General features: G+C 48.6%; 5 protein-coding genes across 5 annotated transcripts; 3 read left to right on the forward strand and 2 right to left on the reverse strand.

Moving 5' to 3' along the window:
* Window positions 1-414: 414 nt before the first annotated feature.
* Window positions 415-4653, reverse strand: N7533_013104 (uncharacterized protein; the record flags this gene model as incomplete). The annotated part of the gene is made up of 6 exons (XM_057109754.1): window positions 415-2542; window positions 2594-3200; window positions 3253-3452; window positions 3503-3909; window positions 4001-4452; window positions 4524-4653. 6 exons carry the CDS (start codon window positions 4651-4653, stop codon window positions 415-417), a joined length of 3924 nt encoding a protein of 1307 aa, XP_056953339.1.
* A 1077-nt stretch (window positions 4654-5730) lies between these two features.
* Window positions 5731-6573, forward strand: N7533_013105 (uncharacterized protein; the record flags this gene model as incomplete). The annotated part of the gene is made up of 1 exon (XM_057109755.1): window positions 5731-6573. The coding sequence occupies one exon, from the start codon at window positions 5731-5733 to the stop codon at window positions 6571-6573; it is 843 nt and encodes a 280-aa protein (XP_056953340.1).
* A 352-nt stretch (window positions 6574-6925) lies between these two features.
* On the reverse strand, window positions 6926-19020 carry N7533_013106 (uncharacterized protein; the record flags this gene model as incomplete). The annotated part of the gene is made up of 4 exons (XM_057109756.1): window positions 6926-7473; window positions 7538-8164; window positions 8235-18141; window positions 18181-19020. 4 exons carry the CDS (start codon window positions 19018-19020, stop codon window positions 6926-6928), a joined length of 11922 nt encoding a protein of 3973 aa, XP_056953341.1.
* A 722-nt stretch (window positions 19021-19742) lies between these two features.
* Window positions 19743-20864, forward strand: N7533_013107 (zinc-binding alcohol dehydrogenase family protein; the record flags this gene model as incomplete). The annotated part of the gene is made up of 1 exon (XM_057109757.1): window positions 19743-20864. One exon carries the CDS (start codon window positions 19743-19745, stop codon window positions 20862-20864), a length of 1122 nt encoding a protein of 373 aa, XP_056953342.1.
* A 1474-nt stretch (window positions 20865-22338) lies between these two features.
* On the forward strand, window positions 22339-24825 carry N7533_013108 (uncharacterized protein; the record flags this gene model as incomplete). Its single annotated transcript, XM_057109758.1, is given in 3 exon segments — window positions 22339-22905; window positions 23028-23589; window positions 23600-24825. The coding sequence occupies 3 exon segments, from the start codon at window positions 22339-22341 to the stop codon at window positions 24823-24825; spliced, it is 2355 nt and encodes a 784-aa protein (XP_056953343.1).
* Window positions 24826-25050: the final 225 nt, after the last annotated feature.

Consider the following 25050-nt stretch of genomic DNA (forward strand, 5'->3'; position numbering starts at 1 on the left):
ACGACTCCTCTCCACTACACTAGGTCGAGTCCAGGACTATTCAGCTCAGATAGAAGCAATACTACAAATATAGAGCATTGAGGAGAAGACAAAATCCATTAAACAAAGTTGCTAATCAATGTGAACACTTCTTCCGGCACCACAACAATTCCCTCTAATTTCAAATGCAAACCTCAGAAATGTCGAGGGGTGATATGCGCTAAAAGGCAAGTGTATAATACTAAGATGCTCTCATGTGTGTTCTAGTAAATAGGTTGCACTTCAGACAGTCAACCCCCTCCTGATTTCCAGAAGTCTGTTAACGTACAAGTAATTTTCAGATTCCCCTTCTGTCTTACCACAGTAAAACGCAACACTAAATTGAACATATCACTCAAAACAAAGCAAATTCCGTGAAAGGGCGGCTGTTTACCATCAATTCAACAAAGCGAGCTTCGTGTTAGCCCCATTATCAACAAGCATCTTTTCAATCTCTTTATTCCCTTTAAAATGAGCAGCAGCGAGGGCACTTCCGTAATTTCCAACAGATAAATTGAGGTTGATGTCGGCCCCATTCTCAATAAGAAACTTGACAATCTCTATATCTCCTCCATAAGCAGCAGCAGCAAGTGCGCTCCCAAAATTCCCACTTGATAACAGGAGGTCCACATCTGCCCCATTCTCAACAAGAAACTTGACAGTCTCTATATCTCCTCCATATATAGCAGTAGCAGCAGCAAGTGCACTCCCAAAATCCCCACTTGGTAATGGGACGTTCACATCTGCCCTATTCTCAACAAGAAACTTGGCAGTCTCTATATCTCCCCTAAAGGAAGCAGCAGCAAGTGCACTCCCAAAATCCCCACTTGGTAATAGGACGTTCACATCTGCCCTATTCTCAACAAGAAACTTGACAGTCTCTATATCTCCCCTAAAGGAAGCAGCAGCAAGTGCACTCCCATAATCCCCACTTGGTAATAGGATGTTCACATCTGCCCCATTCTCAACAAGAAACTTGACAGTCTCTATATCTCCCCTAAAGGAAGCAGCAGCAAGTGCACTCCCAAAATCCCCACTTGGTAATGGGACGTTCACATCTGCCCTATTCTCAACAAGAAACTTGACAGTCTCTATATCTCCCCTAAAGGAAGCAGCAGCAAGTGCACTCCCATAATCCCCACTTGGTAATAGGACGTTCACATCTGCCCCATTCTCAACAAGAAACTTGACAGTCTCTATATCTCCTCCAAGGGAAGCAGCAGCAAGTGCACTCCCAAAATCCCCACTTGGTAATAGGACGTTCATATCTGCCCTATTCTCAACAAGAAACTTGACAGTCTCTACATTTCCTCCATAAGCAGCAGCAGCAAGTGCACTCCCATACCTCCCACTTGATAACAGGATGTTCACATCTGCCCCATTCTCAATAAGGAACTTGACAATCTCTATATCCTCTCCTCCATAAGCAGCAGCAGCAAGTGCACTCCCATATATCCCACTCGGCAACGAGAGGTCTACGTCGGCCCTGTTCTGGATGAAGATCTTGACAATTTCTAGATATCCCCCGCCAGCAGCAGCAACAAGAGCTCCCTCATAGAAGTATTCCGGCAACATAGAATGAGTCGCTGTCACTCGCCGTATGAGTTCCTCACAGATTGGTTTACAGCCTGCCCGGGCAGCAAGCTGCAAGGTGGACTCGCCATCATCATTCGTCTGGAAGACCGTGATTTCTGCGTTGTCCCACCAGTCCTGCAAGAGGAAGTAGAACGAAAAGCGACACATAGCGAAAACTGCGATTGTTTCCGGAGAGATTTCATCTTTCGCAATATAACTGAAATATCCCGACAGATAGGGGCGATTAATGCTGCGATACCAGGCACGGTAATGGAGACTGCTGTTGCTGGGAGAACCAAGAAATCTTTTCAAGAGATCTACCAACAAAGAGTCTGCTTTTTGCCCTTGTTCGGTGATTTGTTCTTCGTAGGCTGCGACATAAATCACCCAGTAGTATCGCACATGTTCTTCAAACAGATGGATACGGCTCAGGTTATCCGGTGGTTTAATGGTCTGGATGTGAGATGGCCATTCTATCTCGCTTTGGTGGGATGGGCTGCTGTGGATCTCAATCAGAAGCTTGAGGCACACTTTGGCCGCATGAGAGTTGGCCTCTCGGGGCCCCCAATGATTGCGCTCAAAATATTCCCGTACTGACAGGTGGGATAGCCTCCAAAGACGAGTTTGGGGGTCGACAACAAGTAGGTTGCTGCATAAATCCAATAGTTGGGATTCATTAATCTGTTCTTCACAGAATATGGAGGAGCCATCGGCATCAATGAGGACTGCGGACAAGAATTCATCGCTCTTAAAATTTGGGTGGGCACTCATCAACCACTTGCACGCGCGATCCACAAGGGCCTGTCTACCCGGAGACTTCGCAATTTCTCCATATATCTCATCGTACGCTGCTTCTAGGGTCGTCGGAAGAGTGCCAAGCCTGATCTTTATGTCTGCTGGAGTTGACAATTGAAGCACCTGTTTGATCTGTAGGTACGCCCATTGGAACCTGCTTTCTGTCAGCCAAATATTGCATATTTCCCATACAAGCGAAACTTACATTCCCTCGCTGCCTTCACAGAGTACCTGGACAATCTCGCTTCGCAGATCTGCAGATATGGGGCCCCATCTCCTAGGCTTGTCGATTTCGGCATTCACAAATTTCTCAATGTCGCCCTGGTTGTTTATCGCCTGGATTTCAATAATCTTCCCAGAGACCTGCGCTTTGATATCTTCGTCGGGTCTACTTGAGATAAAGACCTTGAGCGGTCGACCCGATTTGGATACCAAATCCCCCATCACCTGCATGAGCTGCCAACGCGAGTCTTGATCACATTCGTCCAGAGCATCGAGAATGATGACCGTCTGAGAGTACTCATTTACTGATTCCATCAGTTGAGTCTTGCATGCCTCAAAGCCCAAGTGGGATCCCTGTCGTCTTGCTTGATCGCTGACCATTTTGAGCTTTTTCCGTATATGTTCAGTACTTCCAACAGCGGTTGAAAGTTGACGAACATAGCTCTGAAGCACGCAAAGAGGATCCCTTCGATTTTCGTCATTTCGATTGCAATAGAAGAACGCAAAGCCCGCATGGTCTGATGAGCTTGCAAGCAGATCCTGAATATGGTCGATAACTCTGGAGGTAAGGTACGTTTTCCCGGCTCCCACTAAGAGGGTTAGTGTCAAAAAAATTCAAAATAATGACCATTGGGAGCGTACTCGAGCCTCGGAGCCGCAGAATCGCTGATGATCTGTATTCCATCCATTCACGAAATTCTTCGGTTTGTAGTAACCACTCACACGTGTCGGGAGTACGAGATTCCACTCTAACACGGTGATGTGATCCATAAGGTATGGGCGAAATCCATTCTAAAATCTCGCGCTCCTCTTTGGCGTCGATTCGTTCCAGAACCAAATCTCTTCAAATATCATCAGTATTGGCTCCCATGGAAGTGTCTCGGCCACTTACACCTGCTGCCGAATGATCGGGACCTCCGATGAGAGACCAAGAAGCTCCTTGAGATTAGATCGACTTGAAAGATCACAGCATTTCTCACAGTCGTCTGCGGCTTGCAGTAACTGCTTTAGACTTCCAGAGAGCTTATCAATATGAGCTCGCGCATCCTCAAGCTTGAATACAGCACTGATTTTGAAACTTGTCTCCTGGCCTTGTACGAAAGCAAAGAATGACTGCAATCCAGCATATGTCTGAACAATGCATGTTCTCAGTTTGACCAAGACGTCCTCAGGTGGGCGGAGAGCGGGATCTGGGGCCATATACAATAGCTGATACATGTCGCATCGCACGAGGATCGAAGTGATCTCGGCCATCCCAGTGAGGACGGTCCCTTTCAGCTCATTGTGTGCTGTAAAAATCTGTTTGATTCAGCTTTCTTGAACGATCAAGTAGGTAATCAGAATATCGTATCGTGGAAATACGACAAGCTCGAAGGGATGATCTAATTACCACAATAACACAGCGAACAGCAGCCCATGGCAGGGCAGCATGAGTAGGGTCAAAGCTGACAGCGACATCTCCGGCGGAAAGGAACTTGTTCAATACCGACAGCAATTTGCCAATAGATGTCATACGGTCGTGATACTTGCTTTTCAATGCTCCATCCATTGTCTTTTGAATATCCTCTGCTAAATCCTTCCTTTTGGGACAGTCGCGATCCCAATCTTTCAGCAAAGCTTCCACTTCGCGCCTTTCTTCTTCCTCCAAGGACCTGTAGGCTTCATCCCACAGGTCGTAGTTATCGGCAAATGGCTTCGGCTGATTCAATTTCTCGTGTGCTTGACCATTCGGAGCTCTCTGCGGCACTTGGATCTGAGAAACAGGTTCGGGCGTTTGTGGGGTGGGTGATACCGAAGCAGCCCCAGTATCGCCCGCGGGTGCCGTCAATACTTGACTATGGACTAAAATAAGGTATTAGTTGTCAATGTTAGGCAGATTTGTGAGTCTGCTGGCATGGTTTTGAACATCATACCGGTGGAATGGGCTGCACGGGAACCCTGGATTGCTAAATTGTTCTCGGGTTGTCTGCCTTTTTCCTTGTTCTTTCCGTCACGGTGGCGCCAGGAACGTAATTTTGACCATGTGGAGTGGGGATCAGGCATCGCGTCGTTTGGAATCGATGGCGATGTTTTTAAGAGCCTAGGATCTTTACAGTCGACTTTGTTTATACAGATTATTAGCAGTCGAAGGGAGAATCAAATGGCGATGAACACGGTGTGGAGGAGGCTGAGGCTGAGGTTCACGGGTCCTCGGCCCCCACAAGCGCGCCATTGGGCAGCTGGGCAGCGCGAAGCTCGACATGGGGTACTTCGTAGTCTGTACTCTGTGGCTGTGTCAAACGCCTGATCGATGGCAGTTAGCTTGCACTAGACCTTCCAAATCAGCCTAGGGGAATCACTATCTTGTGGGGCGCGGTCGAAGCCTCACCCTCCACGAATCGTGGACAAGGCGCGGTCATGACTTCACTGCAGTCCTCAAACAACATCCATCATCTTTGCTCTCTGGTCAGTGGGATTCATTTTCTCCGCCTTTTTGTATTGTATCGGGCTGTAGCCTCGACGCCTGCTGAATCGACTCGCATATCGAGAGTATGCTGCCAGGGAATGTTCCCCTCCCTGATCATAGAATTGTCGACACTTTTAAGCGCTATACGCTTCCGTCTTGAATTTTTCCAGGGGGCCGAGTTTTCTGTTACTCTACCAGCCCAACCTACTTAGAATTTTTAAGCCAAATCATGAGCAAAATTCCAATTCCACCTTGAATTTAGATCGGTGACATGTTTCCCAATACGGCTAGCGTCCATTGGGGTCGGAAGGTTCTATGCAAACCAGGCAAACAGTGTAAACTTTTGATTAGCAAGCTGTCAACAATTCTCTTCGGCATGTCGCGGTTCTTTCACTACAGAAGACCTACCGCTTAGCCAGGCGCCATTCAGTCTAAGCTGATGGGGAAGACTTGATAGTCTCGATCGCTTTCTTTTTTTAATTCACACATATACCCTTTACTTATGATTCTACCACATCTTGGTGCCTTATTGGACACTAGAAATTACTGGTTATCTGCTGCTATTATTTTTTGCTTAGGCCTACTCCCTGTACAAACACTATCTCAGCGAGACCAAGAGCTAAGCTGACTGTAAGTAGATCATCTTTACTAGTAACGAACTTGAAGTGCCCGACATGGAGAATGAAGGTTTTGACAGGCCATTTCGATTTATAATCACTGGCCGATATCTTGCCGTTCATTATAACGGTAGCGACTTTGAGATATCCAGAGACTACCATGCCCGTGGTACACTGTTTTACCTTTCTGATGACGAAACAAAAATAATTCATAATAACAACTATATCGCCGATCTTACCGACTACCCCGACTACGAAGGGGATCTATTTTACATTAGCAAGGAATCGCAGTACCTAGCTCAAGATGGGCAATGGACAGACAGTGTCCAAGATGCCATCAAATTGCAAATAGATCCCGAGGGAGACTATGGCGACGCTGGACGCCCTATTCCCCCATCAATTCCTCATCCAATTGTTGATACGAACAATCCTATTTCCGCTGACGGGGTTGATCTCTACCATCCCGATAAATGGTTCTCATTATATCTCATCACTGGCGGTCGTCTTTGGCTAGGTGATGCTAGGGAATTTGAAAACGTGTTGTCTTTCGGGACGAACCCGTACAGTGATGGGATCCCCTTTCAGCTCTCCAAACATGAAGGGAAGACACGGATCCAATCCTATGATGGCAAATATCTGACCGCCATGATGGAAGCTGATCTTGCCACGCACCTTGATGAAAGCTGTAAGCAACATACTAAGCTCAGTCAATGCTCTCGTTGCATGGGATGGTACACCCTTGGATTCAGTATCGAGCCGCAGGAGTGTCTGTCCTTGGTCCCGAGGGGTTTGCCTAGCATGTTTGCTTTGTACGATGGCTTTTCCTTCTATAAAGTTGCCGAAAGGATAGTGCGCGTTCAAGACATTGAAGATGCATCAGTCTTCCAGTTTGTCGCTTGACCTTCCTGTATGCCCACCTGGGCAGGTGTTTCGTTTTCTAGTTGCCAAGTAGTTATTCTCTTTGGTACTAATCCACTTCACTTTCTATGCACCAATTGATTACCCTGATAGCCACAAGAATGAGAACATATACTACCGGTCAGGATTCTAAAACTTGGTCGAGATTCTGTGGCGACCCCTATTTTGACGCTACTATTTCAATAAATTTGAATTATCCGAGCTTCTATGTTGGCGACAGTGCCGAGTGTGAAAGTCTCAGTTCAAGGCACTTATTTTTGAGAATCATTGTAGCAAGATACGTTGACACAAGTTCGCTCGCGTTAAAACCTCGCGCCATATGTACAGACCCACGTCAAACTTCCATCTTCAAAGGCTCACCAAGATATGGAAAGGCGATTGTCCGATCCTTCTCCACAATCGCTTCCAAATAGGTGCTGATGAGCGGATCCATTCCTCTTTTGACTGCCTCATTGATCCAATCTGTGATGTCCAATTCCCCAAAGTTTCGACCATGTAACTCCTCCATGCGACTTCTGAATTTCTCAATCGGTATTTTGACTCCACTTGAGTGGTGCACGATACTAATAGAGTACTTTTCAGCAGATGCTAAATTTGCAACGCAGAACCCGGGGATATTCTCAAGGTCAACCTGGAGGGCTGATCTGGCAATGTTCGCAGCCACCGCAGTAATGGGTGCGAAATCGAGGAATCCAGTGAGGTTTCTGAACCGCGGGACTGCAGTCTGCTCCAATGCAAAGCGAAGCAGAGCATTGAGGGCATCTTCGCTGGGAGCATTGGGGCCAACAAGTGCACATGGCCGGTGCACTGTTATAGGCAAATTTGTCGACGTTGATACATTCTCCAGCAGACGCTCACCGGCCCATTTGGATGCCGTGAATCCTTCAGATCCGTCAACGGGGGGGCTTGTACTGCCCCACCGACACGGGTGGAAGAGTGTTCTCGCCAGATAGCAATGTCACGCGATTGGATGAGATGAAGTGTACTGGAATGTGGCGCGGAATTGCCAGATTGACCAGGAATTGTAAGGAGCCCACATTCGGCGCGCGGACTGACGAATAGTTGTTCAAGCAGTGCCCAACACTGCCGGCATGGATAATGAGGTCAACTCGTGATTGTAAGAAGGTGATATCGTCTGAGGTCAATCCCAGAGTTTCGGATTGCAGACTGCCAGGGTAGTAAGCTGCTTTCTTGTGTCCGAATTTATTGTTGATGGCTGTTGCGGGGACTGCGATGCAGTGGACTCGCTTGACGGAATTGTCGCTGACCAGGGCTTGGAGAATCTCGGATCCGAGGAAGGTATGTGCTCCTGTTAGCAAGACCTCGCGATTTGACTGTCGAATAGCTATCGGTGCTGTAATGGTTGCGGCGTCGAGTTGGACTGGCGATGGTAGGAACTGGGTTTCTGTTTCCCAGTCAATGGCCTCGAGTGGGCTCTGCGCTCCCTTCTCACGATGAATATGAGCTGCCATCCGACCGATGGTACTTGCTTGGTAGAGTTCTGCAACGGTAACACTTATCCCGAGTGTCTCTCGAATCGCTCCCTGGAGCTTCATCAACAATAGAGAACTCCCTCCCACCAAGAAGAAATCGGAGTCCCGAGTTAAATTTACCCTTGAGACTGCCATCGAGCCCTCAAATACTTCTTCCCATAAGAGACTGAGTTCGCCTTCTTCCAGGGAAAGCTTTTGATTGGCCCCCCCCAGCTGTCCAATTGAAAGTTGGAAGATCAGCCGTTTGAAGAGCGCGGTAGTCGATCTTTCCATTTGTCGTGCGAGGGAAATAATCAATTGCGACAATGAGTGAAGGCCGCATGTAGACTGGCAGAGGGAGCCTCTGTGCCAGCTTTTGCCATTCGACATCTGTGGGAACCTCAACCTGCCCCTGGCGCGGTACGACATGTGCGACGAGGAATTGCGAATCCTCTTCTCCGCGAAGCGTCACAGCAGCTTCAGCAACGATATTATCCGCCGTGTGCAAGATAGTATTGGCAACGTCATCTAAGTCGATTCTCAATCCGCGCAGCTTGATCATGTTATCATTTTGTCGCCGTCCCATGAACACCAAAGAGCCATCAGCTTGGAAGCGGCCGCGATCCCCCGTTTTGAACATCCGAGTCCATCCCCGAGCCAAATCCTCGGCGCCAGCAAAAGGATTCGGAACGAATTTTGCTGCTGATAGTTCTGGTAGGTTAAGATATCCCAAGGCGAGTCCCCCGCCCCCGATACATATCTCTCCTGGGTAACCCAGTGGCACTGGCTCGCCAGTGTTCTCATCGAGGATGTAGACCGAGTAATTTGGCAGTACTTTTCCCACTGATTCATACTCTGAGATTTCATCTTTGCTACTCATGGAGATCTCATTGAATGTGACAGCCAGAGAAGTCTCGGTTGGGCCATAGCAGTTGGTCAGTCGAATGTTGGGATTATTGAGGTTGGAGAATGCCTGGAGAAGTTTCTTGGTCACTGTTTCTCCTCCCATACAGGCGTGTTTCCAGCTTGTGCACCGACTAAGCCAAGTCTGTCCATATCGCAGTAGCATGGCATATTCGGAGGGTGTCGCGATGGTGAAGGTAACCTGGTGCTCTAGCATAAGCTTGGAGAGAGCGACGGGGTCTCCACGAGATGACTTGGGCGCGATCACGAGGGAACCACCATTTGCAAGTGCACAAAATGTCTGGGTGAGTGACATGTCGAAACCAAAGGAGCTTTGCTGCAGAACTGTCTCTTTTCGCAAAGAGAGCTCTGCCGTCTTGAGAGCAAGGTGGTTTAGAAATCCGAATTGATTGAGTTGTATCCCCTTCGGCTTGCCGGTTGAACCACTTGTGTAAAGCAGAATTGCCGGGATATTTGGCTCTGGAAGGTCTTCTTGAGGCACAGGCTCGCTAGTTGAAACTCCGGGAAGAAGAACGGACAGGTTGACCACGGAAGAATTGGCCTCGAGAGAAAGTGCATTGTCCAAGGTTTCTTCGTGGCAGAGAATGAGTGCGGGCTCACAATCGTCGAGAATAGCAGCGTGGCGCTCCTTTGGGAGATTGGTGTCAAGTGGAACATATACATGTCCCAATCGCAGGATGGCAAGCATAGATACGATGAGATCGGAAGATGGTTGACAGAAAACCGCAATTCGAGAACCTGGACTGGTCTCCTCTTTCCGGATAATCGAAGAGACGAAAAGAACTCGGTTTTCGAGATCGCCGTATGAGAGAGACCCACGAGGCTCATAAATGGCAATTTCATTCCTTTGCACCTGGACGACTTCGCAGAATCTCTTCGATAATGTGCTGGGCCATTCCCATGTCTCGCGTGGCCCGTTTCCTACCGCGATTCCTTGTTCCACAGCAGTTGACTCCAAGATATTGTATTTATCCACAGCCTGCGAAGTGTCGGAGGAAAGGTCCCAAAGCAGGTTGACATACGCATTCCAGATCAGTTGGGTTGAGTCTCTGCTGTACATGTACCGTTGAGTGAGAACCTGCAAATTGATTGAGCCTTCGGCAGATTCGTGAATGCCAAATCCAATGTCGAATGGACTTTGGGCGTCCCGAATATCCTCAACAGAAAAATGGCAGTCTCCTCCGAGGCTCGACTCAGCCATAGCGCCAACGCGATAGTTGAATGTAGCCTGGAACAGGGGACTGAATGATTGATCTCGCGGCACGTTGAGACTGTCCAAAATCACATCAATTGGAACTTTGCCATTGGCTCGACCTTCAAGAACTCGTTTAGAAGTATCACGAGCAAGTTCAGTGAAAGTTTCGCCGGAATTCAAATGGAGGCGGAGTGGTAACATATTCAAGAAAAATCCGACCGTGTTCGCGAGGGCATCGTCAGTCCGACTTGCGTCTGTTATCCCAATGCAGAAATCTGTCAAGTTGAGGATCTTGAAGAAGAAGACCTGTATGGCTGCAAGGTAAAAGTTGGAGGGAGTCACTCGAAGAACCTTGCTGGCAGTTTTGATTCTCTCAGCCAATTGCTTGCCAAGATCTATGGAGATAGTGTGACTATCATATTGTCGAAGTGGTTGGCGACGGCTGACAGAAGCAAATGGAAGAAGAGGTAAGACATTTGGTAAGTTGGCGTGAATATTCCCCCAAAATTCGATCGCACTATCCATCGCTCCTGATTTCACCGCATTTCTCTGCTCAACAGATGCATCGATGATCAGTTTTTCCTGGCGACTCAACGGCTTGCCGGTATAGGCGCGCTCAATATCGCGAAGAATATTGAACCAGCTGACACCGTCGATCACAATGTGGTGATAGCCGAAGATGATGAAATGCTCATCTTCCTTCTCCGTGGAAAACAGCGTGGCAGCGAATGTATCTCCATATGCAAGATCCCAGTGGCGATCACGCATGGATTGAAATTCAAAATCTATTTCCTCTTCGTTCAGAGCGTGGAGGCATCTAAGAGAGGTAGAAGGTAGCGGTGAGCGTAGCAGTCCTTGGGTTGGTTCTCCGGTATTTTCGTCGGCGTAGAAGCATGTTCGTAAGCTAGGATGATGTGCGACGACCTGGGCGAGTGCCCTGGAAAGTCTTTCAACATCGAGGGAGCCTGCGATACGATATCGAATGGCGATGTTGCAGGTTTTATAATCGTCTAGATATTGGTCGAGGAACCATAACCTAGACTGAGCGTGAGACATTGTTTCGACTCTGGAGATGTCTCTCTCAGCGCGCGATCGGGCTTGGGTACCTGAAATTGCATCATTCTTCTCCTGGGCTGTGTTATAGCCCAGCCTAACCACCTTTTCCACATCTGGGGTCGAAACAAGCGTGAAAGGCGTGCTTGGGATATCTGAAAGGTTGTGCCCGTCCGATGACCCTGAAGATCTCGGGGTTGAAGCGGGCTCACCACTTTCACTGGCGGCAATTGTGTGTCGCTGAGTGGAATCTTTGTCCTCGGATTGTTGCTTCTCTTTGGGGCCTTGGTCAGGCAAATCATCGCCTTTCTGATGATCGGTGGTGGCTTTCTGCGACCGGAGGTTCAGATACTGGGCTGCTGTATCGGCGCATATCTCGGTGACCGTGTCACCCCCAAGGAAGCGAAGGACCGGGACGTCGATGTGGATTTCCTTCAAAAACCAGGTGCGCATCTCGACTGCAAGAAGGGAATCAAAGCCCATGTCCAACAATGGGACGTGAGCATTGATATCTCCAGGATCCAACTGCATCATTGAACCAAGCTTGACGGAAAATGCTTCTTGCAGGAATGAATGAGCTTCCTCCGATGAGGCAGCTAATTCCAGTTTCTGTCGGATGTGAATCATTTCACCAGATCCTTCCTTTGCGTTCCCATTATCCTCCTCAGGCTGGACGATAAGGTGTGAGAGACGGGGATCATCATACCATGGTGGCCTGAGGGGTGCATCCGGGCTGTCGACAAATGGCTCAACTCCCATGCAAATATCAAAACCCAGCCCAGACTCTGCTGGGCTTGAAAGCACGCCTTCCGCGAACAGTAAGTGTGCATCAGTTTCAGAGACTGGCATAAAGCCCTGTTTCGAGAGATCCTCAGCCAATTTTCGGTTCTGTCTTGCGACATACCCTGCATCAACCACCACGCCAACATGGATGATAGAACCTGCCAGTCCTCTTTCTCTGCGGTTGGCGATCAAGCTTTGCATGAAAAGATTTGCTGCATGGTAATTTCCTTGGGAACGATTGTTCCCGACTGCAGCGACAGATGAGAAGCAAACAAAGTAATCGAGATCTCCATCGGGGAAAATTTCGTCAAGATTCCTGGACCCATCCACCTTTGGTTTGAGCGTCTCGTTCAAGGAATCCACATCCATATTCAAAAAGTCCTTGTCGTGCAACACCAGGGCTCCATTCGCCACTCCACAGATGGGGGGCATCTCGCTTTCAATCAGGTCCAGAGTCGAGAGAACAGATTGCTGATTAGAAACATCCATTTTGTAAAGACGAATGTCTGCTTGATAGTTTCTTCGGATGGAATCCAGCCATTCTGAACTCACATTACCACTTCGGCTCGAGATAGCGATGTGACGGGCCCCATTGCGAATCATATAGCCACAGATAGACTGACCAAGGTCTCCATTCAATCCCACCATAAGATGCGTTTTAGACCCAGAGAAGATTCCGGTCGGCTGAAGTGGAGCGACTTGAACAGTAATCTCCTGATCATGCCGTTGGCGCCAGTCGACAACGGCTGGGAAGACCACGGCAGATGGAAAGAGTCCAGAAATAGAGTCGATCAGAAGGGCTCTTGTCTCGGATTTGCTGTTCTTCGCGACGGCCAGAAGAGCATCAGCATATGCTTCAGCCAGTCCTTCGCCATCCGCCTCTAGCAAGGATGGCTCAAAACGTCGGATGACGTAGTTAGTTGGGATCAAGGAATCGAATCCATAAGAGGCAGATGGCGATAGATCAAGTATTGTCTTGACATCGTTCGGGATGGTTTCTTTGTTGCGAGACCCGAGAGCGTGTAGATCAATTACGATCCAGGATGCAGGAACGGAAGTAGCTGCATTGGATGTCGCAAAGTATACTTGACGGTCTTTCCACAACTTGCTTGACTGGATCGCATCAACAAGGCTTGTAGAAGGTGGCTCATATATCAAAACGGCTCCTCTTGGTGGGAGAGTGATGGCAAGGCTGCGAACAATAAGCTGTGCAGCAACGGCTTCCACAAGGACCACATCCGATAAAGGGATTGAATCCAAGAACAGGCTGTTGTGAGAGCTGAAAGGAACGGTGGAACGATTCTTCCGGGACACTGCAAACGCTAATCGAGAGCCAGAAGAGCCGTATGAGAGGATACATTCACTGTCTCGGTGTGGAAATGCGATCGAGAAATGTACATCCAGGATACTGTCCTGAGGCTCATTGATTAAGCGATGAGAGAGACTCTTTTCTACGCCCAATAGCGTAATAACATCCCCTTGGGTGCTTATCTCCACATCGGAGGTTTCTAGTGTTGTTCTTTTCACCACATTGCGCCGCGTGGCGTTGTATCTCTCATTCCGCGAATCGTCGAGGAGCAAACGGGGAATCACCAGTTTTTCACCGTCAAGGCCAATCTCAGTTTCGGTCGTCCAAAGCATGGACTTGCTTGCAAATTCATCCACCTTCACAAGTGCTAAGCGAATGAAGTATTCCGCCAGCACATCGGCCGTTGCATTTGATGCTTTGTCAACATCCAAAATCTGGATGCTGATGTCGGGTCTTTCGGTTCGCAAGGCTCGACTGAGACCGACAAAAATATTTGAAACTGGACTGGGTCCTCGTGCACCTGCAGTTACCCAAAGAATCGAGGAAGAGCTACGCACAATCGTTTGGATGTTCTCCAGTCTCTTCGTCGTCATTTGCGTTGCGAACAGTGGCTGGCCGATTTCCAGCAGGCTGATCACCGAGACTTGTTCATGTGGCGATAGTGATATCTTGTCGAGATCGGGCACAATCTCTACAATCGTGTCCCAGGTTTCGAGGCTCTTCTTCAAGCCTCTGGCTAGTCTGGCCACGGCAAGCGTTCCGCCACCCAAGATGAGGAGCTTGTGTTTGAGCGGAGGAAGAAGACCGAGATTCGATAAAGGAGCGCGAAGAAGATCGAATTTCTCATCAACAGCCTGACTGACGATTGTTGACACATAATGATGATTAGGGTCGACATGGTTGGACACAGTGTTGCTGACCCCCGAGAAGCCAGTACGTCGAAGGATGTCATCCCATTGAGGAAGGGTGAGACTAGGAGACCATTGACGTCCCTCATCGCTGATCTGTGCGCCAAACCACCATCCAGGAAGCGGTCCCATGATAAATCCAAGTCGCATCATATCGCCTGTGATTTCCATCATTACCAGATAGCCACCTGGTTTCAATAAACGACGAACGTTCTGCATAGTCTCGGTCATGCAACGGGTTGCGTGAAGCACGTTAGCAGCAACGATCACATCGTAGCCCTCTTCGGTGAAGCCTTGCTCGATCGGATCTTTCTCTATGTCACATACTTTGAACGTCATCTTGTTCCTGTGCGCAGCAAATTTCTCGGCTCCCTTCTCGAAAAATCCAGATGAGATGTCCGTGAAGGTGTAATGGTTGAAGGCATTTCCAGCAGCGGGTAGTATCTTGCGGGTTGTTCCTCCGACACCAGCACCGATTTCAAGAATATTGGCTTGAGGATACCGGTGCGTGATTTGACCAAGAGTACGCGCAATGTAATCATTCATGGGGGAAAGTCCATAGGATTCAGCATAGAATCGGTTCAGCATATCATCCTCCAGCATCACTTGCAGGGTTGAAGTTTCGCCACGGACAATCGATGGAAGCACTTCACCGAGAGCACGCATGAGCCTGATATCAATGCTATCTTTACACTGCTCAGCCTGTGTCCAGACTTCTTCACGTGTATCATTCATCCATTCACGCCTGACATCTGGATGACGCCCAGCGCTCACCTCTTCGACCCAATGCTGTGCTGACTGCCAGAACATTTGCATGTGCCAGGCGAGTGTCTTCATCTCACGTGGTGAAATATCATCAAGAAGATTGCGATAATAGTATAGTGCAGTGCGTCCCATGGCCTCCACGAGTATATCATCAGCGGCTAGATCTGGCTCTATCTCGAGTACCACGCGATCGAAACCGGATGAAATGTCGACGTCCCATTTAGTATGAGAAAATAGCGCTCGGTCTTTATTGGCTAGAGGATCTCCGGTCGCTTGTAGTGCAATTCCTTCAACTTGAACACCGACACGAGACCCAAGAAGGATCTGGATATCGCCTTCGATACCCTTCGCTGATGACTTGGTGATTTGAGCAGAGTTGACTGTGCTGATTTCATTTGAATTGCTTGAGAAACTTGCCATGTCAATGCTCAAGCGCCGAATACCCACGGGCAGATACATAGTCCACATGTGACCAGTTGAAGGCGCCGCAAATGCTGCCAAGAGAGCATGGAATCCAACATCCAGAATTGCGGGATGCAGTGTGTATGAATTTCCAAGATCTGAAGCTTCCCAAGATGCCCGGGATGATGCAAACCCCATGGTGCGTTCGGCAGATTTTGTGGCGCGGAATGATCCTTGATAGTCAATGCCCAGTTCTTTGAGAGTCTTATAGAATGTTTTCAAATCGACTTCATTGAGATTCGGCGGATATGGGCCAGGAAGTGGCAAGGGTTGGTGATTGGGGCTGGTCTCGCCGAGATAAATTTCAACTCGACCTGTGCATGTCTTCTCGAGCACAGCGTTCGCATCATCGGCAGCAGCAGCAGAGAATGCAAATTCGGCAGACAGAAGGCCATCGGTTTGGTTCACGAGGCGAAGAGAAGTTGTCAACTCTGTTGATTTATTCTCTTGCAACACGATGGCTTTGGGGATTTTGAAGTCGAGAATCTCAAGAAGCTTGATCTGGGCATTACCGGCGAGAGTTTTTGCTGCCTCGGTAATGGCGGCGACATATGAAGCACCCGGAAGAACAATTTGGCCTTGAAATGCGTGGTCGCGCACCCATGGGAATTCAGCTGGGCGAAGAATGTTGCGCCATCGCAGAAGTTCGGGGGTATCGTCCGTTGCCCGCCGACCAAGCAGCTCATGCACACTTCTGTCTCCCAGTCTGAAACGACTGGAAAGGCGGGATTCCTTCCAATGAATTCTGCGGTGATCCCAGCTGTATGATGGCAGACCTTTTAGCAGGCGTGGTGCCGCTTTTTGACTCTCTGGATGGACGAAGGAATCCCGGTATCCGTCAAAATCAATGAGTGCCGCAGGTCCAAAATGTTGCCACAGGTAGCCCAGGCCGCCTGAGAATGCTTCCACTTCGTCATCTCCCCGGCGCATGATGCTGAAATAAGGAAGTGATGATCCCAGCGAAGCCTTGAGGATTTGTGTGACTGGTCCCTTGAGAGCAGGATGAGGTCCAACTTCGGTAAGAATGTCGAAGGGACCAGCTCTCCAGAGAGCAGACTCAACAGCTGGGGCGAACAGCACGGGGCTAAGGAGGTTTTGAACCCAGTATTCATCTTTCAGTACGTCGAGAACGCTTTCATCATCCTCGTAGTCCAGAATGAGATCTGGGTCCCCATGGACACTTGAAACCCATAAACAGTCCCCAGTTGGTGGGTTGATTTGAATCTCACAGGCCTTCAAGGAATTGAGATATGCGGTCGAACAAGGTCTCATGTGGTGTGAGTGATAGGCAGTATCGACGTTGAGTTTTCTTGCGAAGCTCTTCTCAGCATCAAGGTATACCTTTAACTCTTCAATTGCGCCCTCGTCGCCAGACAGGGTCACACTAGTCGGTGCGTTCGCTGCTGCAACGTTGACGCGACCAGCAAACTCTGGCTTTTCACAAAGCTCAGCTGCGCTTTCAAATGATACTCCGACAGCCATCATGGCACCATGCTCTTTACTGGGCCCTTTGGCGAGCTTGGCATGGAATCCACGGTAGTATGCGATGCGAATAGCATCCCGAGCCGATATGATACCAGCAGCATAGACAGCAGCGATCTCGCCAGAAGAATGACCAACAACACTGCGCATCTTGATACCACTCGCGCTCAGAACATCCACAAGGCCTATTTGTACAGCAGTACAGAGGGGTTGTGAGATCGCGGCCTCTGTCACTCGAGATTCCCCCTCTTCAGCGAGAAGCTCACGCTCTAGCGACCATGATGGTGCGTCTTCGCCAAGATCAGCCAGAGATTCTTCCAGAAGTGCAATGGAATGACGGAATGTCGAGTTGTGTAAGATCAAGCTACGGCCCATCGTTGGCCATTGCGCACCTTGGCCAGTGAAAATACCCAAAATGGCTGGGCCATCATCACCGATGGAACGCGCTGGGCCTTCACTAGAAGCTGCCGTCGGAGCGGATGTGGAGTTTTCCGCAGTGAAAATGTCCATGTACTCAATCAACTTCTCCTTCGTGGACCCAGAGAAGAATGTGCGGCTGTTGTCAAAATGGGTTCGTCGAGATTCCAGTGTATAGGTGAGATCCTCGAGATCAAGACCTTCATTGTTGCGAACAAAATCGGCGTGGGCTTGAACAGACTGCACAAGCGAGTCTTTTGAGTTGGCAGAAAACAAAAGTGGACCAATAAAACGCCCCTCGTCGGTGTGGCTCGTATGTTGTTTGTCCTCATTTGAGTCTATATGGAAAGTTTCGAGGACAACATGGGCGTTGGTGCCGCCAAAGCCGAAGGAATTGACACTTGCACGCAAAGGTGATCCATTTGGAACGGCCGGCCATTCAGATGGCTTAGTTGGAATCTTGAGACAGTCATAATATGGCGATATGGCAGGATTCAATTCGGTAAAATGCAAGTTGGGTGGAATTGTTCGATTTCGCATGGCAAGGGAAGCCTTGAGCACTCCCGCCAGCCCGGCAGCACCCTCCAGGTGACCTACAACAGTCTTGATAGAACCGACCAGCAACTTTTCCGAGTCTTCAAGTCCATTTCCACCTTCTGGATAGAAGGCCTGATAAATTGCTTTTGCTTCGACTGGATCGCCTGCTTTGGTACCAGTTCCGTGGGCTTCAAAGAACTGGCACCGATCGACTAGCGGATCTAGGCCGGCGTCACGATATGCCTGCTGAATTAGTACCGTCTGTGCTTTCGCATTCGGCACCGTAATACCAGAACTTCGCCCATCGGAGTTGACAGCGACACCCCGTATGACACATTCGATATCATCTCTGTCTTGAATTGCCTTGTCAAGAGGCTTCAGTATTATGGCCGCGAATCCTTCTCCTCTCGCGTAACCATTGGCCGATGCATCCCACATTCGGGATCTTGAGTCTGGTGAAAGCATATGAAGTTTTGATTCAGCAACATACATCCCTGGGTCGATTATCAGGTTCGCGCCAGCCACAATGGCCAAATCGCTTTCGCCGAGTCGTAGGCTCTGCACAGCCTGGTGGAGGGCCACCAAGGAACTGGAGCAAGCAGTATCAATCGTCATAGATGCACCCTTGGCGTCAAGGAAGTATGATACACGATTCGATAAAATACTTCTGTGTGTCCCAGTCCCGTGGTGTGTCTGTATTGTGTCAAGGTCGCGCGCTTGAATGTCGGCAAAGTCTCCGTTCATCAATCCAGCATATACCGAGGTCAATGAACCTTGCACTTGGTCAAGAGAGCATCCAGCCGACTCCAATGCTTCATAAACAGTTTCCAAAAGGATGCGTTGCTGTGGGTCCATTCCATCTGCCTCTGCAGGGCTAATGCGGAAAAATGGAGCATCAAATACACGGATGTCCTCAGAAAGAAGGTAACCTTTGTTTTGTACATCCGTGCTTCCATGATGCTCTCCATTCTCATGATAGAAACTCTTAAGGTTCAATCTCTCTGGCGTGAATTCACTGAGAACATCGCTCGGGGCTTTCAAAAGATCCCATAGTTTAGACGGTGAGTTTGTTTCGCCGGGGAATCGGCAAGCTGATCCAATGATTCCCACTGGTTTAGACATCTTGATGCTTTAGCGAGAACTTAAAAGGTTTTTTTTCGTCACGGTAGGGTATTTTGTCTATAAAAAGGAGATTAAAATGATGACTCTTGCTCTGAGATTGAAGCGAAGATAAAAGCTAGTGTCGGACATTCACCGTTATTTGTTATCTTGTCTCAAAATTCTTCGCATCATTCACTAGACACCTTAGACCCAATTTCCAATCACCATCATCCTCGCCTTATTCCGCATCGGGGAGCTGAGCCTCGGAGTTTGTCATAAAGGATATTTGCTGGATTGGGACTTTGGAATCGGATAATCCGGGGGGGTTAACAAATTGTTTCGGAGCATGCTAAAGTCTTGCTGTAAGCAAGGAACTCATTCCTGCCCAGGTGGATAGTGCTCATCAGACAATACTACTGTCATTGTTCTCTTTTCTTCTCTCATCCGCTATCTCCGAGGTGAAAACGCTGAGAAAGAGAGGATTTCTCGATGTAGCCGCTGCTCTTGTCAACTTAACTCCCCGAGCGACAGAAGAACCCCGTCGGTCCGCTTATCTCGGCCACAGGCTGGACGGAAATAGGCACCCATGTCATTTCGAAGTACACTGAGACAGATTCCTCAGATCATCACCCGAATCAGTATATGGTAAAGGCAAGTCCAGTGCTGCTTTCTGGCCCAGAAATTCACCAATATTCAGCCCAAATCACGGTACTTCTGTACATAATTTGCTTATTCCCGCTTTAATGAATTCTGTGGTCACCTCTATCACTAAAACTGATGCCGATGTCGATGGTTCCCATGCCCGAGATTGGCGCAAGATGCATGCACTTCCCAATACACAGCTCGCACTCAAGGTCCTTGGTCCGAAACAGATCAAGCTAACGGAAGGATGTCCCTTGCCGATTGCGGAAAAAGATGAAATCCTGGTTCATGTCAAATGCGTCGCAGTGAATCCTGTAGACGCGAAGACCCTTGACATGGCTCCTAATGTCGGGTCGACGGCAGGATGTGAGTTTGCGGGAGATGTCGTGAGAGTGGGGCCAAGTGTCAAAAATCAACGACTCAAAGAGGGTGTGGCAGTATTCGGCGTTATTCGAGGAAATTCATGCGACAGACCCGAGAACGGAGCCTGGTCAGAGTACGTGGCTGTGGCAGGCGATCTAGTCTATCTCCTCCCCCCTCATCTCACATACCAAGAAGGGGCTAGCATGGGTGCAGCCCTCGCGACAGTAGGAATGGCGCTATTCTTTTCTTGGGACCTGCCACGGCCCTATGAGGTTAGTGAGGCACAAAGCAACAGCAATTACTATGACAGACGATCCGGCCCAGGCTCGGGCGACCAAAAAAAGCTGACAGCCCCGCAAGACGACCGCGGTCCGGCCCGGGGCCCAGGGGCGAAGCAATATGTACTTGTGTATGGTGGAAGCACAACTTGTGGTGCCATGGCTTTGCAAATGTTGCGCATATCAGGCCTAGTGCCAGTGTGTACCAGTTCTCCAAAGAACTTTGGGCTTGTGAAGAGTTTTGGGGCCGAAGAGGCGTTCGACTATCACTCGCACTCATGCGCGGATGATATCCGGCGCTACACCAACAACTCCTTGGCTTATGTGCTCGATTGTATTACTAGTCTCGAGTCTATGAGAATTTGCTACGCAGCAATGGGCCATATAGGGGGGGCAATATATGGGACTCGATCCTGTGCCACTTCGTGCGCATACTCGCAGAGAGATAAAGCCAGATTACGTCTTGGTCTACACTATGTTTGGACAGAAGGTCACTGCGCCAAGACCTTTTGGCAGACCAGCGCGTGCAAAGGATCGTGCATTTGGCGAGATTTGGACAAAGGGCACTCAGGCACTCGTTGATACCCCTGGCAAGCTTCTTCCACATCCACACGACCAAGGTTCAAAGGGGTTACATGGCGTGATTGACGGGCTAGATAGAATGCGGAAAGGGCAGGTCAGTGGGGTTAAATTAGTTTTCGAATCATCCTGAGGATTTAATCAACCTGGCATTTCTGGCTCACGCACCTAACGGTCTCGTTGGTGTGAGTTCGGCTTTGGCCATTATGTATACGCCCGATGATCAACAGTCTCCGGTCTCCGCCCGCGAGACCTCAACCGATCGGTCAGATTGCATCAGCACGCTGTTGCCGGGATTTGCTTTTCCTCTTTCTTATTTTCAAATAATGACATACTAAGACTAGATAGTACTACTGTATCCGAAATAAATGAGAAAACCTTATACACAAAAAGATAGGCTATTTTTTGCATCCAAGACTTTTATTTTCTCCATCGGCCATAACGAATGCGCCGTAAGCACTGCTTTGCGGGCTTTTTGAATAATTCAAAAAAGTTCCTGAAAGGCTATTACTAAATTTCATCATACTGATCAGCTTATCAGCAACCCTTAGCAGTGCCCATAGGACCGACATACAATTTGATCTTGAGCTTAATACTAAATATCTTATATTACGTAGCAAGGGTCAAATTTTAATGATAATTAGAGCCGAATATCGCTATCTCTTGATATATGATGTATATACCGAAGACAAGTTTTGATCTTGCATCCTTACGCAATCATTGGCGGCGTTTTCAAAAAGAATTATAGCCCGAGCATTAGGTCCGAAGGATTGCTGCATGTCAGATTGCAACCTCGACTGTTTCCCTTGGCCTACATCCTCTGGCCAATCAAGGCATCGGTATCTTGTGTTATTTGCCCCAGCGCATAGTCTCTCAAGTCGTAAGTCAAGGAGAAATTCCAAGAATTCGCGTTACGCGGTAGAAAAGTAACCTCCGTCACGATTTGCTCTGGTATCTCTATGATATGACTGACAGCCTCTGTCCCCAGATATTCGAGCATATATTTTTAAGAAGCTACTTGCTACCGAGGCAAACGACTCTAAGGTCAGCGATGCAAGTCGCATTGTGTAAGAACTGCACGCCTAATCCTTTCAAAGCTAGGTTTCCGCAATCTGACGTCCACTTATTGGCTGTAGCCTTCGGTTTAACTGATAATGCATCCGGGGGACCTCGACACGCCGGGACTTGTGGGGGAGGGGCCATTCAACCGTGTTGGACATTAGTGGGGTTCATCCTTTCGCTGCGTAAGCAACATTTAGTGGAAACAATGATAATTGTTGAAAATGAGTCCCCGTAAAGACTCGGCGTGATACGTTTGTCTCTCATCCATCTGATAATATTGGGGGCCGATCAGTACTGTATAAACGGGTCTGTGCCCATTTCTTCAGGACTCGGGCGCCCACCGTGCACAGTTTCAGCTCTTGTTCCAACCTCTTTTTTTTTAAGAACAGAAGTGGCAGCTTTATTGGATAAAGTTATGTGCGCCCAGTTGAGCCAGCCGGGACAGGCCCGCAAGCGACGAAGGCAGGCAGTTGTGTGTACCGAGTGTCGGCGCCGGAAGATTGCCTGTGACCGAAATTCCCCTTGTGCTCAGTGCATTCAGTCAAGTTCCGTTTGCACATATTATAACTCATGCAACTCATTCGCGCTTAAAAATGACTTCACCGGCAGCCAGGATGGCAGCATGAATAGCCACAACCTGAGTTCCTTCGGGGGAACTCAAGGAACTTACGCATTTGAATCGAGACCACAGATTTCATTGCCATGGAGCTACCAGAACAGCCTCCACGGAGCCGCGGAGACCGGTATACCGTCAACTGCCGGCGCATTGGCAGACTTGGGAGTAGCACATTCATTTGATACAAGACAACTCGGATCTCTCTCGCTTCCACTCAACATGCCCCTCGCAACGGCAAATATTTCACCATCCGATATGTCCCCTACAGGAATCCTGGCGCTTGATCCTGCGACAGGTATCACAGACCAAACTTCAGTGAACGTGACACAGCAGGCGAACAATTCTTTGGAAGAGTCAAGCCACGTGGTATTTCACAAATCCAGGTTCTATCCTCCAAGCCACTGGGTGACGCTCTCCCGAAGGGTAAGATATCTATTTTTGTTTTAGTATATTCCATCAGCATTTTTCTAACTTTGCCTACCAAGTAGTACGACAACCACGGCCTCTTCGATCACATTAATAATACTGTCTTCCAGCGGGCTGGCCATGCCGGCTTACAGAAGTGCAAACGGCTGGCTCAAAATCTCAAAGCACTCAGAAATAATGATCCGCAACATCTATTACAGTCACTCCACGAATTTATGCCGCCTAGGGAAATATCAGATAGGCTGGTGTCTCTTTACCTTCGAACATCCGAGTCCGTATTCCGCATTTTACATATACCAACTTTCCAGCATGAATACGCAGAGTACTGGAACAGCCCTGGGGAAGCAAGCGAGCTATTCCTTCTCCAAATTCTACTGGTTATGGCTATTGGCACATGTTTCTATCAGGATTCTTCATCGATCGACCGTAATGATGCCTTCCCGAATTTGCATTATCAATCAACCCAGTGGATCCATGCTGCCCAGGTAAAACTCACGGCTCCTTATAACAAAAGACATCTCAGTTTGCAGGGTGTCCAAGCGCAATGTCTGTTGGCTCTGGCTTTAATGACCAACACCAATGCTGTTGGGGGGGGATCTCTCCTGGTTGACAATCACATCTCTCGTCCAAACAGGCATGGCAATAGGCCTTCATGTCGCCCCCAGTCAACTCTCCATTCCTCCTTTCGAGGCCGAAGTCAGGCGGCGACTTTGGGTAACCATACTTGAGCTCGCTGTGCAAGCTGCTCTTGATTCAGGGCTTGCGCCTCTCATCACTCTCGAAACCCTTGAATCATGCGAGCGACCTTCCAATCTTGACGACTCACAATTTGGAGAGTCCACCAATTCTCTTCCAAACCCACAACCTGCTATGACATTTACCCAGAGCTCTATACAATCCGCTCTTTTAAGATCGCTACCGATTCGTCTGAAAATTGCCGAGGCCCTTGGCCGTTTCCAATCTGGGCTTCCATATGACGCGGCTCGGAGCATGGGATCAGATCTCACGGCAACCCTGCGCGATACATCAGGACTTCTTGATTCATCCCACCCTTCACCATCGGCCTTCCAAGTTCAGCTTCAAGACTTTCTGCAGCGACGATTTCTTCTCATACTACACGCTCAGTTTGCTCATAAAGCTTCGGATGATTTCAAATACCATTTCTCGCGAACCGTGGCATTGGAATGTGCTCTCCTCCTTTTACCATCTTGGAGAACCAGTACCGAAAATGAAATACGCGAAAGCAATAATATGGCTAATTCATTTTCTTCGCTTGATGACTTCACTCTTCTCAGGATATATGGAGATGGATTGTTCAAAAATGTCTTTCTGGCAGCGACCGTCACACTATGTGCCGAGTTTCTGTTACAGCTTCGAGAAGATTCCTCGCCAGCTGCATCATCGCTTGCAAGACAGGAAATGCTTCGTGCAATCAAAGATTCTGCTGAGCTTACGCGTCACAGAATACTCATGGGGGAAACCAGTGTCAAAGCACATGTTTTCCTCGCCTGTGTCCTGGCTACCATCGGGGCGTCAAGGCACCGATCAACTCTCCACAATAAAGAACATTCTGAACAAATTGCAGCCGATGCAGGTCAGCGCGCACTTCATGGATGCTATGGCGTGCTGAAATCTAGACTGCATCGCATGACGGCATTGAAAGATTTGGGTTCCGATTTCGAAATCCCTCCGAGACCTATTGTCAGCTTCCCCGATGTTCCGGAAAGAAATAATTCAAGAGACGATAGCCTCGGTGTTCTCAAATCAGTGCCCAGGCTCGATCGTCTAAGTGATACAAGCCCAGACGGCTCGGATGCTTGGTCGATTTCGGCTTGGGAAAATGATATCATCCTGGAATGACCGTATACTAGGAAACACATCTCTACTCATAGGGGACAGATGACGGATTCAAGACTGAATAAATGTACGGATAACTTGTCTTCCATTGTTATTCATACTAGCTAGAAGAATACACTACTTTTCACTTTTTTCCCGTAGTTTCAGTACTATTCAATCCCGAAAATCCACTCACCTGGGCAGTATCGTACCTACTAGGTAAGGTTGTGGCTTAAATATTTTAACGGG

This window comes from Penicillium manginii (genome assembly GCF_028828005.1).
Source record: "Penicillium manginii strain IBT 31320 chromosome Unknown utg000010l:1.0-1143873.0:1.0-1144522.0, whole genome shotgun sequence".
NCBI classification, from domain to species: Eukaryota; Fungi; Ascomycota; class Eurotiomycetes; order Eurotiales; family Aspergillaceae; genus Penicillium; species Penicillium manginii.